The sequence below is a fragment of the Parambassis ranga genome, chromosome 3 (assembly GCF_900634625.1).
Source record: "Parambassis ranga chromosome 3, fParRan2.1, whole genome shotgun sequence".
NCBI classification, from domain to species: Eukaryota; Metazoa; Chordata; class Actinopteri; family Ambassidae; genus Parambassis; species Parambassis ranga.
The window spans coordinates 18,241,866-18,263,805 of NC_041024.1; the positions used below are offsets into that span (position 1 = coordinate 18,241,866).

General features: G+C 41.1%; 1 protein-coding gene across 1 annotated transcript in view; it reads right to left on the reverse strand.

The window, feature by feature from the left end:
- Positions 1 to 14,648, reverse strand: part of insyn1 (inhibitory synaptic factor 1) — a 35,038-nt gene extending 20,390 nt beyond the window's left edge. Inside the window, exon 1 of the mRNA XM_028402343.1 lies at positions 14,183 to 14,648. Within this exon, the coding sequence (XP_028258144.1) occupies positions 14,183 to 14,326 (144 nt within the window). The 5' untranslated portion in view covers positions 14,327 to 14,648. The remainder of the gene's footprint in view (positions 1 to 14,182) is intronic.
- Between the last annotated feature and the right edge of the window lie 7,292 nt (positions 14,649 to 21,940).

Genomic DNA, 21,940 nt, shown 5'->3' on the forward strand with positions numbered 1-21,940 from the left:
CACATAAATGATATTTCTAAATTGAACTGCTATTCCAGATTGTTTCTTTTTTTATTGTCCTCAATTTGCGAGCGCACAGTACCTCCCACAAAGGCCAACTATTTCTTCAGCCATTCTGAGGCACGAAACACTTCTGACAGTTATTTTGACAATGTGGTGTGAAAGGGCGGTAAGAAGTGGGTGGGTGGGCTGAGTGATGATGTTGTTAGTGGTGCTAGCACTAGTTTTTTTTTTCCTTCCTTCCTTGAAGCTTGTTTTCACCTTTAATGGCTCAATGCCCCTCAAAGAGATGATACCCAAGGCACCATCTAGTTGTTTGATTCTTCTTTGTCTTTTATTCTTTCAATACGATCAGACGGAAATTATCTGCTGCTATTTTATTTGTTTCTCTGTGAGAAGGGACATGCATATTGAGAGATGTACATGAGTAGAAAACACAATCCAATTTATGCATCTTCATGGACCAGAGGTTTTAGTATCCAGAGCATTTGAAGTCAGTCATTCTAAGATAATATTGCTCTGGTTTTACCTCTGCACACCTCATTAGAATGCAAAACTTGACACTGTAGAGCAACGGATGTGTTTTTATATAATAATTGTTCAGGGATGTACTGTAAGGCTTGGTTGCACCAGAAAACTGGGTTGGCATGGTAGATGTTCACCAAGTTAATTTAACCAACACATCCAAGCTTGTTTACCCTTCAGTGAGTCCACGTGTCCTACAGTAAGAGATCAATAATAATATATATTCTTTTAATCTTTCACTTAACACATAAATTGAAACATACCATTTATTAATCTTCATTATTTTTCTGTGTAAGTGCAGAGCTCTGCAAATGAAAAGAAAACAAATGAAAAGAGAAACAAGAATGTATTACACCAGAAACTATTAATGTGACATGTTTACTGAAGCTGAGTCAAAGCATGTCAGTGACAGGAAGCACTACCCTTACATTATAACGTGTTAGGACAACCTGTATTCAAAAATGAAAATAGCTCATGAGTGGTTTGCCTCTCCTTTTTCCTGTTCCTGAGCTTACACTCATACATATGTATAGTGCTGAGGCAGGCAGGCTGGAGTGGGCTGAGAACAGCATGAGGCTGTGTTTTGCACTGTGTATATCTAATTGCCTGACCACCAACAGTTATAGCCAGATTCAAATCCAACACTAAATGTTTTTTGAGCTGTTCACTACTTCATAATCCCAAAGCCAACCTACCTGGAGCCCCATGTAGGCGGAGCAAACGGCCAGTCTACCTGCGGCGTGTTGAGACCACAGCCAACTTTTAGCAATCTGTCAATCAGACAGGGACTGTCAAAATGAATTTCTGTGCATCCAGCCCCTGCCACCTTTCCTGCAGAATTTGGCTTCCAAACTGTTTCCCATTTGCCAATCGTATGCCCGTGCAATTAGACAGAGGGAGAGGTAATGGTGTCATGCTTGTCCAGGTGTTCACTAGGTGTTATCATAGATGTGTCAAAGCAGCATTTTTTCTCTTTTTGCTGCAGGGATCAATTAGTGGAGCGCCTTGTGTGAGATTTAAATTCAGTTATGGTCATGCTGTCTCCCACATGTATTTTTTTTCATGTAATCACATTCAAAAATATATTGCACAAATCAACAGAATAATTTAATTGCTCAGTGATAATACTTGATTAGGTTTACCTCGTACAGAAATAGATCATGCTAATAGTGATGGTATCACACGTTTGTTGAGTTTTGTTTTGTGTTGAGTATTCAATTACAATATTAGAAATACTATTAATTAATAGCTGTGTGTGTGTTGCCCTTGATTTGTTTCCACTTTCTTCATAATTTACACATAGTGAAAACACATTTCCCTTTAAGCAGTGTGTGCTGCCACAAATTTAGCTACGGGCAGCCCATTTAATATTTCCTCCATTTAGGTCATAGCAGATGTCATTGACTGAATGTAGACCAAAGCTATTTTTGGTTGTTAAAAATGACTCTGCAAAGCTATAGTGACGCCAGACAGATGGATAGGGGCAAAGAACTTGTGGAATTTCAGCACTAGTTAAAAATAAGTGAGGTCTAAAAACACAAACAAGCACACAGATGGATAAAGAGAAATCTCTCATGCTCCCTTTGCAAATATGCTTTGACTTACTGCCACTCTAGTCAGCTCCCAGTGCAGATGCCTGAATGACAGGTGTTAAATAGCTGGATCCAGTTTTTTTTTTTTTTTTATTGTCATGCATCTGCAACTGACTTGCAGCTATAGAATTATAGGATGATCTGCTGGCCCTTTGGCTCACGCACCCCGAAGAGGAACACACTTTCCCCTCGGCCCTGTGCACACGGCTCCAGCTCTGAAAAAGAACTGTTGTCTGCAGGCCAAGAGATAAGCCTTCTCTCTGTCGTCTTTTTTTCTCCATCTCTCCCTGACTCCTCTCTCCACTGCTCTTTCACACTGCCTCCTCTCTGCTTCATCTCTTGATTCTCAACTTCCAAATATTTTCCCTAAACACACTCGGGCACACCAGTACAGCCTGCAGCGGACATCGGACGCCCTGCTTTGCTGTATCCTCGTCCTATTTGTTTTATGCTGACAAACGCATCCCTACACAAACCCAACAATGGATGACCTATGTGTCTTCACCCTCACCTGACTCTAAAAGTCCTGACTGTGGGCAAACCACTCCATCAAGCTGCCCTCTATGCCAACATGAACAGCTGATTCCAGGACTTATAATGCCAGCTATGACCTTGACAGCCACACTGGAGGTCACTATTAGAGCTTCAGTCGGCTTCCTTTCCGCTTTCTCCTAATCCATGTCAATGGTATTAAAGCCAAACAAGGACAGGCTCTAAACATTAAGTCAATTAGTCACGTAGTTTGCCTTTTGGCAAGTCACAGATGCACACAGAATTGGTAATAAAGCTCGATGATTTATGTTGTGGTGCCAGAAAATTTAGCTCTCTGAGGGTCATTGCAGTCATGATTAACCTGAAGTCCTTGGTCACATGCAAATAGCAACACTTATTTCCTAACACGGGCCTAAACATTGATCATCATACTGTATTTGTTCAGTATTAAAACAATAAATGTAGCATTTTACCTAATAAAAATTTACTCATGATGTATAACTTGTTCATCCTCATTTGTCAACACAGTAACAAATGATGTTATAGTAACTTATCACTTTAAATAATCTGCCCATATCTTATCCCCAACGAAAAGTCATTCGTAGTATCTCTACCAGCCATCTCATTTCCACTGAAATAATCTGTGCTCCTCACTGGGAGCCACAAAACTGTGAGTCATAGTTGAATCGAGGACAGTGGAGAGGCTTTACTTGTCATACTCTCTGCTATTTCATAGTTTCTTTACCACACACAGCATGCAAATGTCTATTTTGGTGTGTCAAGGAGAATGTATTGCATGCATGTGCATAACCTGCGGCTGTACATGTGAGTCAGTGTGGACAAATATGATGTCTTTCATAATGGATTCACTAAAGAAGTGCCCAAGGTTAATAATGAACTACAGTAATACGGGCCGCCTCACATACACATGATATGATGTGTTTTTGTAGTGAAACACTTTTAATTTTTATGCAAGTACTAATTATATTGAATCAAGCCATATTCTTCTAGTCAACCTTAGAGCATGGCTCCTCAATGACTTGCAAGCTTTAATGACAAGCATCAAGGTGATCGGCATCAATAGAAGATTTTAATTAAAGTAGCTTTATGTGTTGATTATTAATGTTAAATAAATTATTGAACTGTAGTAATGCACACTTTTATAATATATAGTATAGTATATAGCAGTATATAATGACAAGGGGATTCTAATGGAGAAGATATTAAAAAGTACACTATCATAAAAAAGTCTGTGAATTTTGCTCCTATAAAAAAAATGTTCTATTTGCATAGAAGTCAGAAATCTTCATTGTCCTGGCCTTAACCTGCCGATTGCACAGGTGACTGCGCAGATGACATAAAATATAAATCACCCAAAAAGTTTGTTGACATTTTCTGTCCCCTTCTACTCGTAGCTGTGCGTCTGAATAATTAGCCTGTCCTCTCCGCTGTGCCTGTTTCATTTTGCCCTGCCCTGCATTAGATAGTGTGTTGTCATGCTATTGACAATGACAGTGGTGGCAGCCATCCATGCCGTGCCAGTGGCAGAGTGTGAGCTGCCAGTGCACAGCAATGACAGAAAGGGAGACGGGGAGATTCAAGAGACATGGAGTGCTGCCTTTGAAGACACTCAGCGTGGTTTAATTTTTCTGGTGTTATACCTAAAAATCTAACAGATTTGTAAAGGTGCTGCTCTGTTCAGACAAACACAGTGGCTGAGGAACAACATGTACAGACATTTGTTATGACAAAGGCCACTTTTAATGAGCTGAGAGAAAAAAGGGATTTTTCAAACAAAAAAATGAGCTGAATTCATACTGGAAGTAAAACCCATTATCACAGCCAACTTATTCACCTGCAGCCTCAGCACCTGCTCCACCAACGCGTACTGGCACGAACCTGACTCAGTGTTGGATAGATGGCTTCCCTTTGGAAACAATCCCCTAAAAAATCTCCAGTTCAATAATCAAGTTAACATCTAACCAAAATCCATGAAGACAAACGACATCCAAAAGAAAAAGAACAACAACAAAAAACAAATAAATGTGGAAATCCTGACTTTCACTGATTCGTGCAACCAACACCCAGCATGCAAAGAGGCTTCCTGAGTGAACAGGTGTTACACGTTGATGCAGCTCTGTGTGTCACTCTGTTTTACTTGGCCTGTTTTCCATGAGAATGCTTAAAATTTGTGATTCATGGCTTCATTGCAGCTGTCTATGAGGCATCCTTGCAGGATTCATTGTTTTTATGATGATTAATACCTTCTTGCTCAGCTTTAGCTGTGCAGCATTCAGATGGGCATGTTGCTGCAGGGTATTTATCTCAAAACCATGCATCAGAAGACTTGTTGTAGACTGTACTCCTGCCCATATGCAAAAATGTAGATGCTAACCTGCATAATAAGCAAAACCAAAAATAACAGATTCATTTAATAAGACAGGTCCCGCTCAGGTCCACGCTGCAGATTAACTATGACACCTTGGGCCAAGCTCACACACCCTGCTTAGATATTCACACAGACAGGCTTCTCACAAAGTGAAGTAATTAATGACATTTAAATGTTAAATGGATCTTGGTGTAGTTGGCATTAATTAGGTGGATTAGAAACATACCCCAGTCAGAGAATCTAATGTTTTGGCATTTCCAGAGTTGTGTTTTTCATATAGCAAGGTGCATTACCTCTGCTTTTACCTACTGTAGCCTGCAAGAGCCTGTGATCCTGCAATCAGATAAATTCATGATAGTTCAAGGAAACCCTGCATTACTTTTCCCCTCCTCACCATTGCATATGTTTTCTGCAGTTGTTGCAATTATGGATAAATAGGGAGGGGAGGGGGGCATACTAATTAAAGTCAAATTCACAAAATGTTGATGTTTGCTCATTTAGTTCAGTAGTGTTTGTACTGAATGTACTTGTTGGCATTGTTGCCACAGAAAAAAGGCCAAGTGCTGTCTGCTGTAAAAGTAAGTTTAAATGTGCTGGTTTAGCATAAAATGTATAATGACCAAATCTTAGCTGTGCAGCTATTAGTACTTGTCTTTGATGTATACATGTAGGTAGACAACAGCATGAAAGCCAATAAGTACGCTGCAGTGGTTAATGCGTTTGTCCTCTCAATGCAAGCGGTTGTGATAGCTACTTGAACAAAGACGGGTGTAATCTGAGGTGGCAGATGTAAGTGTTATGTTTTTATTGCATGGATGTAGTGTTTGCCGATAAGTGACGTAGGTGAACATTAGTGTGTCAGCTCAGGTGCCTGCTGGACTACTACTGCAGGGTCTTTCAACCCTGGAATAAATGGCGAGTTTACCCTTTCCCACTTGAGAAAAAAAGCCAAATGTTTTTTTTCATCCAAATCTGCAGATATTGCCAAAATATATAGAGCCTGGAAAAAGACTTTTTCATGACAGCGTGTCCTTAATTTGTCCTCTTTGTGTGTGTGTGTGTGTGTGTTTCATGACACAAAGAATTTATGCTCAGGGTAGTGTGCTTGGTAATAAATGGCCTAGAGTCCCCCCTAATGTATAACTCTGACAACTTCCTTATAGAATCCTTGAACATTTGTGTTTTGGGATAATAAGATAAGAACTCAGCACCAATGTACTTTGTGACAAAACAGCAGGCATGGCACCATCCCTCACTATCCTATGAAATGTTTTCTAAATCACATTAACAAAACTGAAATGTTTTGGTGAACTTCTCTCCTTCAGTGAATGACAAGAATCTAAACTGAACCTGTCAACCTAAATGTTGCTTAATGTAGTGCATGTCCTCGGTGATGGTTTACTTGTATAGCAGCTCGTTTTGGGACTTCTTTTTGCCCTCACTATGCAGATATAATGCAGATATAATGTGTGATTAGAGCCAGAAAAGTGAGTAATACTGTCACCATGTAGAATAAACTACCAGATGCAATGCTGTATATTTATAACACTGAGAATCCACATATTTACAGAGCAGCTGCTTGACGTTGTACATTGTGCAGCAATAGATTCATGTACCAACCTGAAATCACAAATGTTTAAAATACATTGGTTTTCGTTAAGGCCGGAGGATACAGCTGCCTAGCTGTGTCATCTAGGTTCAGCTATCTTCTGTTGGTTTTAAACTGAACAATCTCATTGGAAACTGGGTTGATTTATGATGCATCACAGGCTACAGCTAAAAATAAAAGGAAGGACAAAAAAAGCCTCCTGATGATCCCTCAGTATAACACAGTTCCAAAGATTGTAGCTGGATTAAGCTGCTACACTGGTGAGTGGGTTGGCCCACGCCGCCCTGAGCACTTTCACAGGCGACAAAACGAAGGGAAAAATAGCATCTCTTTCAAATCGGATCATCTCTATTTCTCATTCGCCTTATGTGAATGTGCACAAAAATTAGTATCCACACCTGGCAAAGAGACAGTCTGATGGCCTAATGGAGAAAAAGTTGTCCCTCTGCGTACAGTATGTTTTGACACAATGAAATGATGTAGCTATTCTTGGAGGCTGCTTGTGCACTTCGATGGATGCCATTTTTCACACCATTAACTACAACCTACTGGTTTTATTCACAGCACAGAGATGGGCCAAAACAATCCTAAACACGCCCACGAACGAGCACAATTGCAACAATTGATCTAAGCTGTTCCACCCAGTCTGTCGCAATTCTGTGCAGCAGGAGAAACCATTATCTCCATCCGCCCTTCATCTCTCCCTCTCCGTCTCTTTCTCTCCTGCACACATTCTCTTTCTTTGCTCTGCCTTTAACACCCCTTTTCCATCCTATTCAGCCTCTACCCTTGCCTTGGGACAAGCAGAAGGGCTTGTGGCTGAATCACAAAGTTCTAACATGCAAAAAAAAAAAAAAATCACTGCTTTATCTGTAACTAGCCCACGCTAGGTGTGTTCGTTGATAAAAATCAATGAGGACAACGAGCGCAATTTTGGAGTGTTTACCTCAGCAGAGGTCTAACCTAAAGCCCTCATTACAGTCTGTGCTGAGTGCAGGGTTCGCGCAGGGAGGCAGAGCTCAAAGGGCTAGCTAATCCAGTGGGTTTTACAGGCATGATAGGCTAGTCAATATGCTGGACCTGCATCCTAAAGAAACTGGAGCTCCACAGCAGAGCTAGGTAAAAGAGGCTCAGGGGAATGCTTTGCATGGTGCTGTTTTTATTCTCTCTGCAGCTTTCAAGGTTAGATGACACTAAATTCTTAACCCGTTGTTTACCTCTAATTCTCCCTCCTGTGATCTCCCTACAAATCCATAGTTGCTTTTCAATATGGGTATCTGCCAATTAAAGATCTAATGTTGTAACCATTGCACGCATGTCAGCTAAATGCACAAGATCCCCTCCCTTTTTAAAGCAGTGATTAGTTAAATTGTCTTCAGATCATCTGGTAGGGCCACAATGATAGGTTTGCACTCACAAACATGAGCACGACAGTGGCCTAGTCAGAGTCATCTCTGTTTAAAATCAGCTCAGCCAAGAGATGATCAGACATTCTACTGCAAATCCCGGAGCAGTCTTTTTCATCAGTCCTGAGAATAATTGAGCCCCTGATTCATTCCAGGAACGGACAAATTTATGTGGAGCTCAGCTCAAGGCGGCAACACAGGTGTGGAGATGGCAGAGTGTTTTGTATTCAGCGAAGAATAGATAAGGCTTGAGGTACCTTGTTCTTGTTGTTTTCCTGAGCAAAGAGAGCTCCGCTGGAGGCACGTCACCAAGTTTAATTTAGGAATTTAATTTCCACACACAAAAGAGGTCAGACAAGGAGGAACAAATTGACAGACACAGCAGGCGGGTACTTGTCATTTCTTCCAAATGGCTTTTAATGAGAAGAACCCCTTTGGCCCAGCTATGTCAGGTTGAAGGGTACTTTTTTCCTCCGTGTGTGGTTAAACTTTGAGCATTTCCTATTGAGTATTGTTGGCCTGCTAGGACAACCGTCCAATGTGTTCATGTCGGAGATTGGATCCAAACTCTGCTTCAATCTAAACGAATGGATTGGATGGATGGATGATCTGTGGAGATCACTGGGCTGTGGTCAACTGGGCAGAAAACTCACAATGCTGGCAGCCAAGTCAAAATGATTGTTTTGTAGAGAATATTCATCAGAACACAGCTTTGTGACTGATTGTAATTTCTGATTGTAGGCATTTATTTGGACCATCAGAAAGAATCAACAAAGTTGCATGCCAGGTTTCTAATTCAGCCATATAAAGTCACTGTTAGTAGCTGCATTGAAGTGGAGTTTTATCTGTTTTTTCACATCCATGGTAGATTTTCTAAATTCTGCATTTTGAACCAATATTTTTTACTTGTGGTGAGGATTTATATCATTTGATAAATTGGGGTCAAATCTGGAATTTGGAACTAGATAGAAATACTGTTATATTACATGTCTTTGTAGTGACCTATTTTCCCCTCCGGGATTTTCAAATATCACCTCTATGCCTTTAAACATTGCCCAAACTATTTTTCTATTAATAGGATCAACGGTTTCAGGGAATGAGTGTGTTTTACCAGTGTCCTTTATATTGCTGCACTCCCCGTAAAGTGCTTTTGATTACAAGAGTCCCACTCATGGTGAAATGTTCAACTGTTCTTGCTAAGCAGTTTTCTGCTCCTTGCCCTGCTCAGCAGCAACATCAGCAGGGGGATAACAGAGTGAAGAAAGGATACGGCCCCTTCAGGGAAAAAGGAAAAGAAAAAAAAAAACTCCTTTGATTTTGGTTTGAGTCTCCCTTGGGCTGCCTCCCTTGGGTTGGGGGACAGATTTGGTTCTGCAATAAGCGCTGTAGCTTTAGACCTTCTCATCCCCCACCCCCCACCCAATGTGGATGTGTCACAACTGGTTTCAGACTGGATCGGGAGACACCGCTGGCTTTGTCGGCTGGCTGTAAGGCTGACTGATCTAGAGCCAGGTGTTTGGATACCACACTCTCCACACCAGGCTTCACCAACACAGCATATAAATGTGCCTCTGACATGAAAGAACACCACAGCAGCCTTCCTGATCAGATAATTTACATGGCAGTTTTCTTTGACAGACTCCATTTTAGCACAAATGCCTTGATTTGACAGCCAGGTCAGTGGGATCATGCAGCTGGTATTGGGTGATGAATAGAAATTGAATAGACCACCCATTTGTGCCACATGCATTTGTGCCACATGCATTTGTGCCACATGCAACTCATCTAATAGGTTGTTGAGCATGAGTTTTGTCTTTCTAAAAGAGGCACTACCTGAAAGTGAAGGCTGGTAGTCCTGCTGCTGCTAATCACAGGTGAAGACACAATGATTGTGACTTATTATAGCTCCAATGTGTTCATGACACACTTTAAAATCCATTATATAATTCAAAAACTGCTTCGTGGCCAGTCTCATTATTAGAGCTGTTACTTAGAACTACATTCCAAAAAAAATTACACAGATCTCACCTGACACTGTGTTTTTGGCTGCCTCTCTCCCCCTTGTTTAGGCCAGTAGTAAGCCTGACTCTGTCATTACATGGAGCATATGTAGAGAAACACCAAAAGGCTGACTAATAGAGGCCGTGTCCTGAAAGTGTTGTGCTTTGTGACTGATAATTGCTCCTTGTCCAGCTTATATTCAGTCCTCTCTCATGGAGCTTTAATTTTTACAAGTCCTGATTGCCTTCCTGCGTTCATTTGTCTTGAGATGAGCACAGACATGAAGCATCGTCTGTTCATGCTATCATTCTGCATAATAACTACATCCTCATAATAACAGTCCATCATTTCTGTCCTTATAAAGATGTGTAGCTCACTACCAACCTCCTTTCCCCCCAGTCCATGCTACCGCTGCTTTCCCCCCTCCATTTCATTTTTGTTCCAGCACTTCATTAAGTTCTTTCAATTTACCAGTCTGGATCTGACTGACAACAGAGGTGCATTCCTACATTTGTGTTTCCTTTTTTTTATTGAAATTCTGTTTTAGGAAAACTAATAGCTCATGTATCAGAGGTTACTTTGCATTCTGTTTGGTGTCATTATCCCTCTTGTTTATCCCCAGACATCCAGGAAGTCCAAGGTTGACATGATATATAAATGAATTATTTCCTCCAGAGTTGCCACTCCTGCCAGCGTTATTATTACAAATGGAGTAGTTTATCAGTATATTACCTTCCAATGTCCTTCCTTTAGGTCCTTCTCATTTTACCTGCCATGAAGCCTGTAATAGGATTCACAAGTAAGACAGGCTAAATTTGACAGTAATGGGCTTTTGAGGGGAACAAACTTGAAAAAGTACCTCTGTTACAGTTTTCTCTTAATGTGCAAAGGGGATTTGCTGCCTAACATGCTGCTGCAGCATTGGTAGAAATCAGCGATACCTTCAGCACACTCTCAACCAAAGAGACAACAGTAGTTACATTTTTAAGGTGTTTACTTTGTGATGTGTCCTCCAGTGGTGAGGGTGGAAACCGTCACCATGGTAGTTAGGAAAATGGTGGAGATGCTTGTATCAGATAGGTTTGATTTGTGTTATAGAATGTGAAAGAAAGTTTTCCTAAAACCCATCAAGCTGATAGATTAGCCATCATCTCCTCTATTTACAGATTTTATGCATCCTAAAGGAACTTGTATGGCTTGTGAACCATTAATCAAATGTTTTTGGGAGGATGTTTTGTGTGCTTGGTTTTGTAATTATCTCTATTATAAGCAATCTATACATCTCTATGCTCCATATGGATCACACATTTAAAACAGATGTGGAGCTACACACTGTGCAGCATGCCCATGCCTTAAAACCAGGTGTTGTGAAGTTTATAAGAGCTGTGTATGTTATATTTCTATGGAAGCATCAATGTTGTCAGAGGATAAAAATACTGTAAGCTTTGGCAGCACCATTCACTGCTTTGTGCAAAGTTTTTCTGATAACTTTTTTTTGTTTGGAAAGCAATTACTGTTCATTTCTAAGGTTTCTTGAGTATTACTATATTTTTCCAAAAAGATTTTAAATGCCCCAGACAAACACATTGTGAATAAAATGGGTTCACCACAGGGTTCAGTTAGACTGCAATAAGTCTTGTCTTAAAGAGTCAAGCTCTGTGTTAAAAGCCTTTTTTGCTAGTATTTAAATAAGCTTAGGTATTTAAGTATTGTTAGTGAAGCATGTCCTCTAGGGTGAGGATGTTTAGCAATGATGATGATGAATTCTGGCAGAAAAGAAAGTAAGACAGAGGAGCAACCTATTTTTTTTTATTACATTTGCACTTTAATGAGAAAAGGAGTCTACTTTGGGGAAGAATCGGTAAAGGTGAGGATCCTTAAACATACATAAATTGCATTCTTTAACTATGTCCAGTGTTTAGTCATGTTTGTGTAGTTATTAGTAAATGTATTAGAATATTGAGTTGGCAAATCAATCCAAAAATGTATTTAAATGTTTTTCATTTTTTGTGTGTGTGTTTGTCACCTACTTTTGTAGCTGCCGGAGCCCCCCTGAGCCTTGTTAAAATTTTCCTGACATGTTTATTCAATTAAAACTGGTAAACTTCTTCAAAAAGGGTATGGTTCCCTGCACAGTAATGGCCTATAAAATGTTGAAGATTTTTTCCCCAATTGTTGATAAGTGTAAGGCTACAAGGACCAGAAAGTTAAAAATGTCCAAAAGCTAATATTTTAATTTCTTTGACATTTAACGGTATGGACTAAATGATCTAAATGAGCACTGCAGTATGCCCTAGAGGCAGTGGACAGGAACAGAAAATTTAATGTAGGCAGATTCTGTTGCAGTGTGACTAATAATGTGTTAAAATTAGGTGTTTTAATTGCTTCTTGGATTCGGCTTTTGACCAGTTGGCACTTTGACACCGCACAAATGTGATTTTGTGCTATATAAACACTAACTTGAAGTAAGTTTAGTAACACACTCATAACTTTGTTAATATCTGGGCAGCTTTGTGCTTTGGAGTGTCAGCTTTAACTCCTCTCTGAGCAATGCAGCATCTCCATTCCCCCAAAGACCTTGTGGGTGATAATCAGTCATTACTGCTCCTTCACTGAGTTATTTATTTCACTACATTCACACGGCAATTCATCATTTATTTATGTGACAGTTGTTATCTATTATGGTGTTCCTTTCATGTGGCCAAGAATGAGAGATTTTATGGAACATTAGGCATCCATGCATCTGATGGCGCTACACTGATTCTGTTTCTTCATCTCCCTTTGATAGTCTGCAATCTCATAGGTCAGTTAATTGCAGGATATTGATACCAGCATTATAACTGCCACTGCAGCTAATATGATTCCTTAGCCATTTCAATATGTGGGATTGTGCTCTCCCAATAAAAAATGACATTTGAGCCACTTTAGAGAGCCCTCTCTAATGGGGTCTGGGATAAGAATGGTAATATGCGTTGGAGCTGGCAGAGGCACAGGCTGTGTTTTTGTTTATAAATAGCTCCAGCCAGCATTATTCCACTTGCAGTTGTCCCATAATCATCAATCACTCCCGCACACAGGCCGGCTTCTCCTGCTCACCAGAGAGAAGGTGCACTGTGAGCTGTGCCCTTGCACCTCTAACTATGCAAGTACATAAAGTAGAGCGTAGTGAGCAGGGCAGAGCTGGAGGGTGGGTGGGTGATTGGGTTGGGGGGGGTGTTCTAAAATGGTGATGGAGTGAATTATGACAGTCCCTCCCCCCCTCCCCCAGCTGTTCAAAACCCCTTCTTCTCCTTCAGGTCATTACATGCACTGACATCCACCATTTCACTTCTTCACATTTAGACACACACGTACACATACACCCGTTTCGAGTCCCTGATCAGAAGCAGGTGGGAGACTAATCCTGTGAGTTGCTTGGAGGATGTGGGATTGGTCGGACACAACTGTTTGCTCAGGTTTCATTTGTCTCTGTCTCTATCTGCCTTTATCTGTTTCTGCGCAGGGGCTTTGCAAGAAGAGCTCACAGCTTTGAGGACACTGCAAGGGGAAAATCTCATAGAGGTTTTGTATTCTCAAACATATGAACAGATGTACACTGATTACCAAACATCACGCACATTTTTAAGTCCATATACACGCATAGAAGAAGACAAGGAACATCTCTTGGCTGATCCTTATTCAGACTGCATACTGTACACACACACAGAATATTCCAGCGTTACCATGGCAGTTGCAAAATACAGTAAGAATCCAGCTGATCCTTAACAAAATGGTTATATAACTATTGCGGCGCTAAGTCCTGTATCTTATCTAAGCCTGCGTCTGTATTTCCTTTCAGCTTGGCTTTGCTGCTCTTCACATTACCTCCCACAAGACGCAACTGAAGGACATATGTAATTGCCAATAAGTAACTGTTGATACTAAAAGCACAACGGCATATTTGTGGCAACATCCCCCTACTGCAAAAAAGTGAGATCTCATCACTTTCAAATCTTAATCAAAATCTACATGCTGCGAAAAGAATTTTACACTTAATTAAATGCAGCCTACTTGAGAAGCTCACCCACCTGGCACCCACGTTTTCTCTGCCTGCTGTCTTTTCCCTCCCCTGTTCCACTCTAAATCCCCCCTAAAAGCCTGATATGTGTAAGCTGAGTTTGATCCTCACCTCCCGGAGTTCCTTGGCCACATCCTTGAGCTCTTTGAGAATGCCTTCCAGCTGGTCGATTACCATCTTCATGTGGCTGCGGATGCGTTCTCTCGGGCTGGGGGTCTCAGAGGTGTCCCGGGCCGGAGCTCTGCTGAGGGACATCCTTTACAGGGTGACGTGGGGCCAGTGGCCAACAGGCTGAGGGTGTGGGGGAGCCGAGTCGGGGTCCATGTCTTTGGCTACAAGGAGCCTCAGTGCTACTGATCCGAACAGGGGCCCCGGCCACGCAGGGAGACCTCAACATCTTAAAAGCACCTGGGCAGCCAAAACACCTTGCCTCGCCCGCACTCTCGGCACAGGGTCACACTCTGACGTCCATGCCCACTGGTAGACGCTTCCAAGAATGAAGAGAAAATGAGCAAGGGGAAAGTGAAATGCAGTAAATCCATTGAAAAAGAAGAGGCAAATACATGGGCTGAAGCTGGTATGAAACTCTTACATAATCATGTTGAGCCAACTCATCTTATGTGTCAGTGTGTATGTTTAAAATTGTTCCAGAGGAGATGCTATTTAAATCGCCTGTCTATATGAGGCAAAGACTTTCCTCCTCGTCTCCTTGTCCGTTACAATCTTTTTTACTTGTCATACACAGTGACATAATGGCAGGCTAACATACAAAAGTGAGAGCAGAAAAAGAGGTTCATGTGAGCCTTTTTGTAGAGTAAGCTATACAGCACACATAGAAAAATAGAACTCCCAGCAGTGGCTCAATTTTTAAAATGATGGTGCTCTGTTGTATTGGTGGCCAGGGGGGACAAGATTTGCCTTCTAAATATAGTCCCTCAGTGAGGGTTACTGTCTTTAAAGAGAGGAAGGACAGATCCTATCTGAAAAAGGGAATATTCCTCTGTGCAGTGTAGTGTTTCCTCGTCCAGGGGAGGAAAAAAAATTCTCAGTAGAAACTCGCATCAAAATAAACTTTCCTTCACATCCATTTTCTCTGCAACGGATGACCTAATCATGTTGTCCTTCATTTCTTTGTCCATGGCAGGTAAGAAGGTAGGTGTGGGTCTTTTCACAGAGCATCCAGTCACCCCCTACACACAGGGCTCCTTCCAGTGGAGTGGGGATCAGGATCAATTCATTTCTAAGCCAGCGGAACGTGACTTGATGGGAATTTGTGGAGGGATAACAACAAAATCATGGACCCAAGGAGACACAGTAACAAGAAGCGCTCAAAAGAAAATGAGTACCTTCTTCTGGAATTTGGGTGGCAGCTTGTCTTACGCAACAACGATCTCCAAGTCCTCTCACAAAACACTGACCCACAGCAGTCCACAGGGGTGTGCCCAAAAACCAAGGGAGCAGAAAGAGAAAAGGATTCTCTTCTATCCTTCAGTTGTTGCTAAGGGAACCCGGTCTGCCTCCTTGTGCTGTGATTGGATAATTATTTTACTTCTTATCCGTGTAGAGTATGTTTTTTTTTCTTTCTTTCTGTGGACTCTTTTCAGAGTGGCAGAGAGCGCCGTGCCATCCAGTAGGACAATATAAATCCCATGAAAGCTTCCCAAAGGAACCCTGGAGAACAAGCAGGGGGGAGAGCTTCTCGCCAAATCCAGGGCGATGCCACTGCCACAGGGTATGCTGACCAATCACACATGGCACCTGGTCAGACGGGAAAGAAAGAAATCACTTATTCCTTCATGCCTCACACTCCTTTCCTTTCTGTTCCCTCCCTCCTTCTCCCAATCGTGGCAGCATAAAAAAGCAACATTACAGTGAAGGAGACTCTGAGCTGGACGGGGATTAACTGCGTTATGATTTTTAGCTGCTGTTAAAACACATCACTTGCTTCACTCACCTCCACACACACACACACACACAGAGGGACACACACCTACTCACCTTTCCTGTGCATCACTTTGCTGTTGCTATGCCCAGAGCTCACTGTTCAGACACAGCATGATCACTCAAGGTACACACAATCTGTCAGCTATATAGAAGTCTCAGTGTCGAACATCTTCTCTTCTCACCGTCTTGCTATTCTCTCCTCTCTTCCTCTCTCTGTCTCACACACTCTCCCTCTGACACACGCACAGTTCGTTCCCCCCTCCCTTACTTACTGTCTTGACAGAGAGAGAAGCTTCTATCAGCAGGGTTGTTTCACTCTGAGGCTGTGCCTCATCAGAGGAGGAGTAGAAGTGGAAGATGAAGCTGTGGAGGAGGAGGAGGCAGGAGGCATGAGATGGGAACGATGAATGGCCCTGATGGCACTCTGAGAAGGGAGAGAGGAGTCTGAGGATGACTAAGAGCCAGAGTGGCGAGGAGAGCTCCTGTTTGGGATTGTGATGCTGCTGCGGCCGCTACCATCACTCAGATAACTGCGCTGTTGAAAACACGCCACCCGTCATCCCCATCAGCATTTGCCTGCATCTGGAGGCAGCAGACAGAATGGCTGAGCTGCTGCTGTTGCTGTGAAAAAGAAGCTGTGTGATTCTTATGACAGCCTCTCCCTCTTTGTCTATCGGCCTATATTTGTCTCTCTCTCTCTTTCTCTCTCCCCCCCTTTCTGTCACTCTTTCTCTCTCTCTCTGTCCCCGTCTCTCTGCCCCTGCGCCCTCACTGTGTCCTCGCTGACTGCCGGATGAAGGGAAGCTGATGCCAGAGTTTATCGTGGGGCTCAGGCTCCTGCCAGCTCCACTCGGCTCTTCCTCTTGCCTCTGTGGAGGAGGGGCTTGGTGCTTTAAAGGCACAGTGCATCCAGCACAGTCCCTCCTCTGCTTCGCCTCTGCTCCTGCTCTTGTCTTCTACTCACTGCTGCCGTCGACACTCCCTCACTATCTTCTTTCACACTGCCTATCTAGCCTTTGTCACTGTTCTGTCGAGGGTGTTATCTCTCTCTTAAATCAAGATGAAGTCTTCCTCTGCTGCCAGCCAAGCAGTCTCTGGGGATGGGGTGTCCAAAGATCCCAAGCTGTTAGATCATTAATATACAAAGCAGGTTGGTGTTTGATGACCTCATCTGACTGAGAGACAGAAATTGGGAGGGAGGACGAGCATGACTTTTTCCTCTCCCTTGTCCTTCTCATCAGAATTTTCTTGTTTGTATTATAAACGGCAGGACGGTGAAATTAGTGTGCTAGTGTACAACTAGAATGTCTTCTTGAGCACTGCACACCCGTTTAGGGTTATGGCAGTTCACTGAATAGCCAGAGGCTCTGTATATTCCTGAGCACATCTGTAAAGTGAAATGCAGAACTGATTCAGGTTAGGTGGGTCTTTCATGCAGATGAATTTGTTCTGGTGTCCTCTGTGGTTTCTACTACCAGGATCACAGACATTATGCTGATGCTGTAAGGCTAATTGGGGGAATATTCTGCAGTATAATAAATTCTCTTTTGCATGTTTTCTTTGATTAATAAATGATTGAGTTTGGCGTTTTTTTTTTTAAATATAATATTGAAAAGATTCATACTGTTTTCCTTTTTCAGTACACAACACAGTCACATTGTGTCATCTTAGGACATAAAATTTTCAACATGTCATCACATTCTTATGCACATGGTGGGTCCATGGGGAGATAAGGGACTGCAAAAAGATGCTGTTCTCGTCTTGCATTTACACACGGCTGGTGCAGTGTTACACAGACAACATGTTTCTCAGCTTCCTGCAAGAAACAGGTGTCCTTGAGCATGTTTCTATTGTGGCTTAGCTGCTTTGTATTTCTGCACATGTGGAAGTTTCCCTCGATAGAACAACTGCTCACTGCAGTTTTTTGCAATCCATAACAGGGATGCCTTCATTGGAGGAGGGGATTGGATTTTTTTTCCCCTGTAAAATATATTATTTTAACATTAAAGTCATCCTGACTTGTGAGTATTCCTTGAAATCTGGAGTGGGTCCAGCAAAATATTGGTTCCACTTAATATTTCTGCCTTGGATTTATTGTGCCACACTGTTAGAGACGTTTTATAGAATGTAATTTTTTTTCTAGTTGGGTGCAGGCTGACAAACAAGCACAAAGACGCATAAACACAAATAGTACTCACAGACCTATGCAGCCACAAACACACACAATAAATACACACACATAAACATTAGAGTGGGTATTCCTGTTCGAGGGGGAAACTATATTGGTAATTTGGTCTATAAGAGTAAAGCCCATGAGAGATTTTATTTGACCTGCATTGTTTATCTCTCAATAAGTTTAGCAGCCAATAAGCTATCATGTCTTATTTGATAGGATCTAGTCTTTTATTATTGTTCTCTCTTTGAATAGCTTCTCCTCAGTTTCTAGGTTCACATCTGCTGGTACAGAAGGTACACAGGATTTATTTTTTATAATAAAGTGGAGAGAGGCGAGCAACTGTGATCAATACTATATAGCCTCCCTGTGTGTACAAAGCTATACATGTATGATTACATGGCCAGGTCGTATGAGCTTCAGAGAATTTTGACTTATTTATGAGAAAGCACATTCATGTTGGTTTAATAAAATATAAACTGGAAAAAACAAAACTGAAAGAGGAAAGTTTGTTTCTGACACTAATCACATGCACTACTATAGATCGCAAATATTTCATATCTGCTTTGATTAAAACCAAAATGTAAAAAACAAACAAAAACAATCTCATGGATGTGTTCGGTGTCTTTGCTATAGCAAGGTGCTTGACAGCCAGCTCACATTCTGTAGTAATAGTCTTCTTTCCCCCTAGTGAATTAAATGGAAGAATACTGTTTATTCGACACTAATTTTTTATTATATGCCATATTTATTATGTACATCCTTTTTTATGCACTGCTGTTCTTGTGACGTTTCTTTTCCATCAGGTTTATTTTAAATGACATTTCATTATTCACCATCTACTACACTGTTAGTGAGTGTGTTAATTAAAATACATTATTTACTGTATACTTGTCACTCGTATCTAAACAGATTGCAAGCACACACACTTTAGCCATTGAGTCAGTGAAACCTTGTTTTTAGGCCCTCTGGAAGCTAACATCCATGTACACGAGCTAACCAGAGGAACATAGAAAACAGCTATCCTTTTTTTATTTTATTTTTTTTAAGCTGTGCTCAGTGCAGATCTGAGTAACAGAACTGATACTCTTAACATTGTTTAAAAGTGGTTTTGTTGAAGTTATTTGGTCTTCAGTGATTTGTGTGGCCCTGTTTTGCTTTGAAGAGTGCAGACCCCTCCTCCAGCAATGCATCACTCTTTCCTCTCCACTAATTAGCTCTCATTCAGTCTTCAATACCCTCCTGCTCCTGATTCCCTTCACTGTTCAAAGAGCTGCAAACATGCTGAACCTTCTTTCCTCTGCTAGAAATTTTCCTGCCGTGTTCAAAAAAACGGTTCATTGATTCAGCAGCATTTTTAATACCTCCGTCATCTGCCAGTGCTAATCTTAAATACCCAGCATTGTTTCTGCATCCATGTTCATTAGCATACATGTCTAACACACAGTCTTACCATGTGTGTAACTGATAACAGATAATACTTATGTTCTTGTGGCTCTTTTGGATTTATTATAAAAAAAGAAACACTGGCTTTTAGTAGAAATTCTATATCTTGATCATCAAAGGAATCCTGGGTTGGTGGTTATCTTTACTTATAACAATGTTGTAATATTTAAAAATATTTTTTCCAACACACAAAAAAGCGGAATCAGATAGAACCCTGACTGTGTTCCTGTTTTATGAGGAGATAACCTACAGTTTGTGATATTATTCCTTTAATTACTCTACATCCATTATGCTCTTCCTGTCCTGGCCATTGTGTGGCACTGTGGTGTAAATGTGACATGCAGCCTTTTCTCTGCTCTGTTTGAAGACTAAAATGGTGGACAGACAGAAAAGTTTTATCTTCTTGGTATTCGGCTGATGCTCTGAAATATTTATTGTTACATGACATGTCTACTGTGTGAAGAAATCACATGATAACATGATGCAGAATCAAAGTGGGGGCATTAATTACCCTTTTTAATGCACATTTAACATACAGTATTCATGAATTTATTAATGCTGTTGGCACTCGGTTCATTCCTAGCATAATTTATTTAAAACTATGTATAGTCAAATGATTTTCCACTGATAAAATAGACTTGCACTAAGAGGCTTAAGTATTTTTTCATGTAATCTCTGCAAATCATAATTCCGTAGTTGAATTTTTGGCTTTACGACGACTGAGACTGAATGATGATTTGTGAACCAAAAACATTGCAAGGCACATCTGGCATCTAAAATATGCATGGCCAAACACAGACATCGTAGCTTGTTTCAGTTGTGTCCTTGGTTTCGTACAGACAAACACCGAGGGACAGAGAGCTAAGACCCAGCCTGTCTTACAATGACACCAGTCTCTCCCTTTGCCTGTCTGCTGACCTTTTGATATTTCAGTCTGTGTGTGTGTGTGTGTTTGTCTGTATGTGTGTGGTTTGTTTTAGGAATCATGCAGCATGCAGAGCAGCAGAGGCTGTCTCAGACCATAACACCTTGTGATGGATCAGTGCTCTTAGACACTGAAATGAAGCTTAAGTGTTTGATTGATTTCTCATTTAGTTTCCTCACCAGTGATGGAAATGTGGACAGTTCATGCAGCTGCACTGGGGCCCCGGCCTCTTTAATAGGAGTAGTCCCGTGTTGTATTCAAGACATGTTTTGAGCTGAAATTGCTCAACAGTCCTTCGCCTGGTTATTGTGGATCAATGTGGACCTCTATAATTTAGAGTGTGACATGATTGAGGTCAGAGAGAGAGAGCAAGTGTGTGAATATGACTAATGTTAAAAAGTGAATGACAATAATGTTTTGCTCACATGAAAAGGCACTTTGATCTTTGAACTACAGAGAATATATATACACCTGCAGTCTTTTTTATACATGGTGACAACCTACAAGGAGAACATCTCCATTTTATGAGGACTCCATCAGGACTCACCCCATCAGTACAGTATAATAAATATCACATTAACAACTAAAGCACAATATTTCAAAATCTAACTTGGTTAAAAGTACAGTTGTTTCAGTAACATAAGATGTCTAAAGCTTAAATATAAGGCTGTTATATCCTGAAGCAGCTGTGGTCAAAAAACTATCTGAGTTTATTTGATTTTTGGTTTATTCATGCTCCAGGATGTGTCATCAAGGCTGCCAAGAAAATGGTGAAAGCTGCTATCATCCTGTTGTTGTCCCTTGGCAGTCATCTATAGTATCGACATATAGTGAATATTAACCACATCTTGGTTTTATTTATTTTTTTTATTATTTTTTTGCATTGTCTTACACACAGACACATATGGCTTCTCATAGAGGGCCACAAATAGCATACTATTCAGTCATTCACTATCTGTGATTATCATTGTGTGGATATTGTATGTTTGGTTTCCATGTTGCTACTGAGAAACATCATTAAACAAGATGCCTCAGCTACACTCTTACGGTTTTGTCCACTTTAGACTTACACCTTATTGTAGATTTTTATGTAACATGTTGACCAATTTTACTAATAACCTCTCTGTCAGAATGATGTGATGTGTACATTTTCTGCCTCTGAATTGTTGCAGAAGAGAGTTAAAAAAACAACAGAAAATAGACCCTTGGTAAATTAGCACCTCAAAATTGCTCTCAAGCGCTGTACATGACCTAAAGTGCTTACTCTCTCTCACTGTTTATATCCTTTCACTGGTCTGCTGTTGCAAAGCAATTATTGTGAAATAGCAGCAAAACATGTTCAGCTCCCATTTACTCCACAGCAAGAGCAAGAATGCAGACG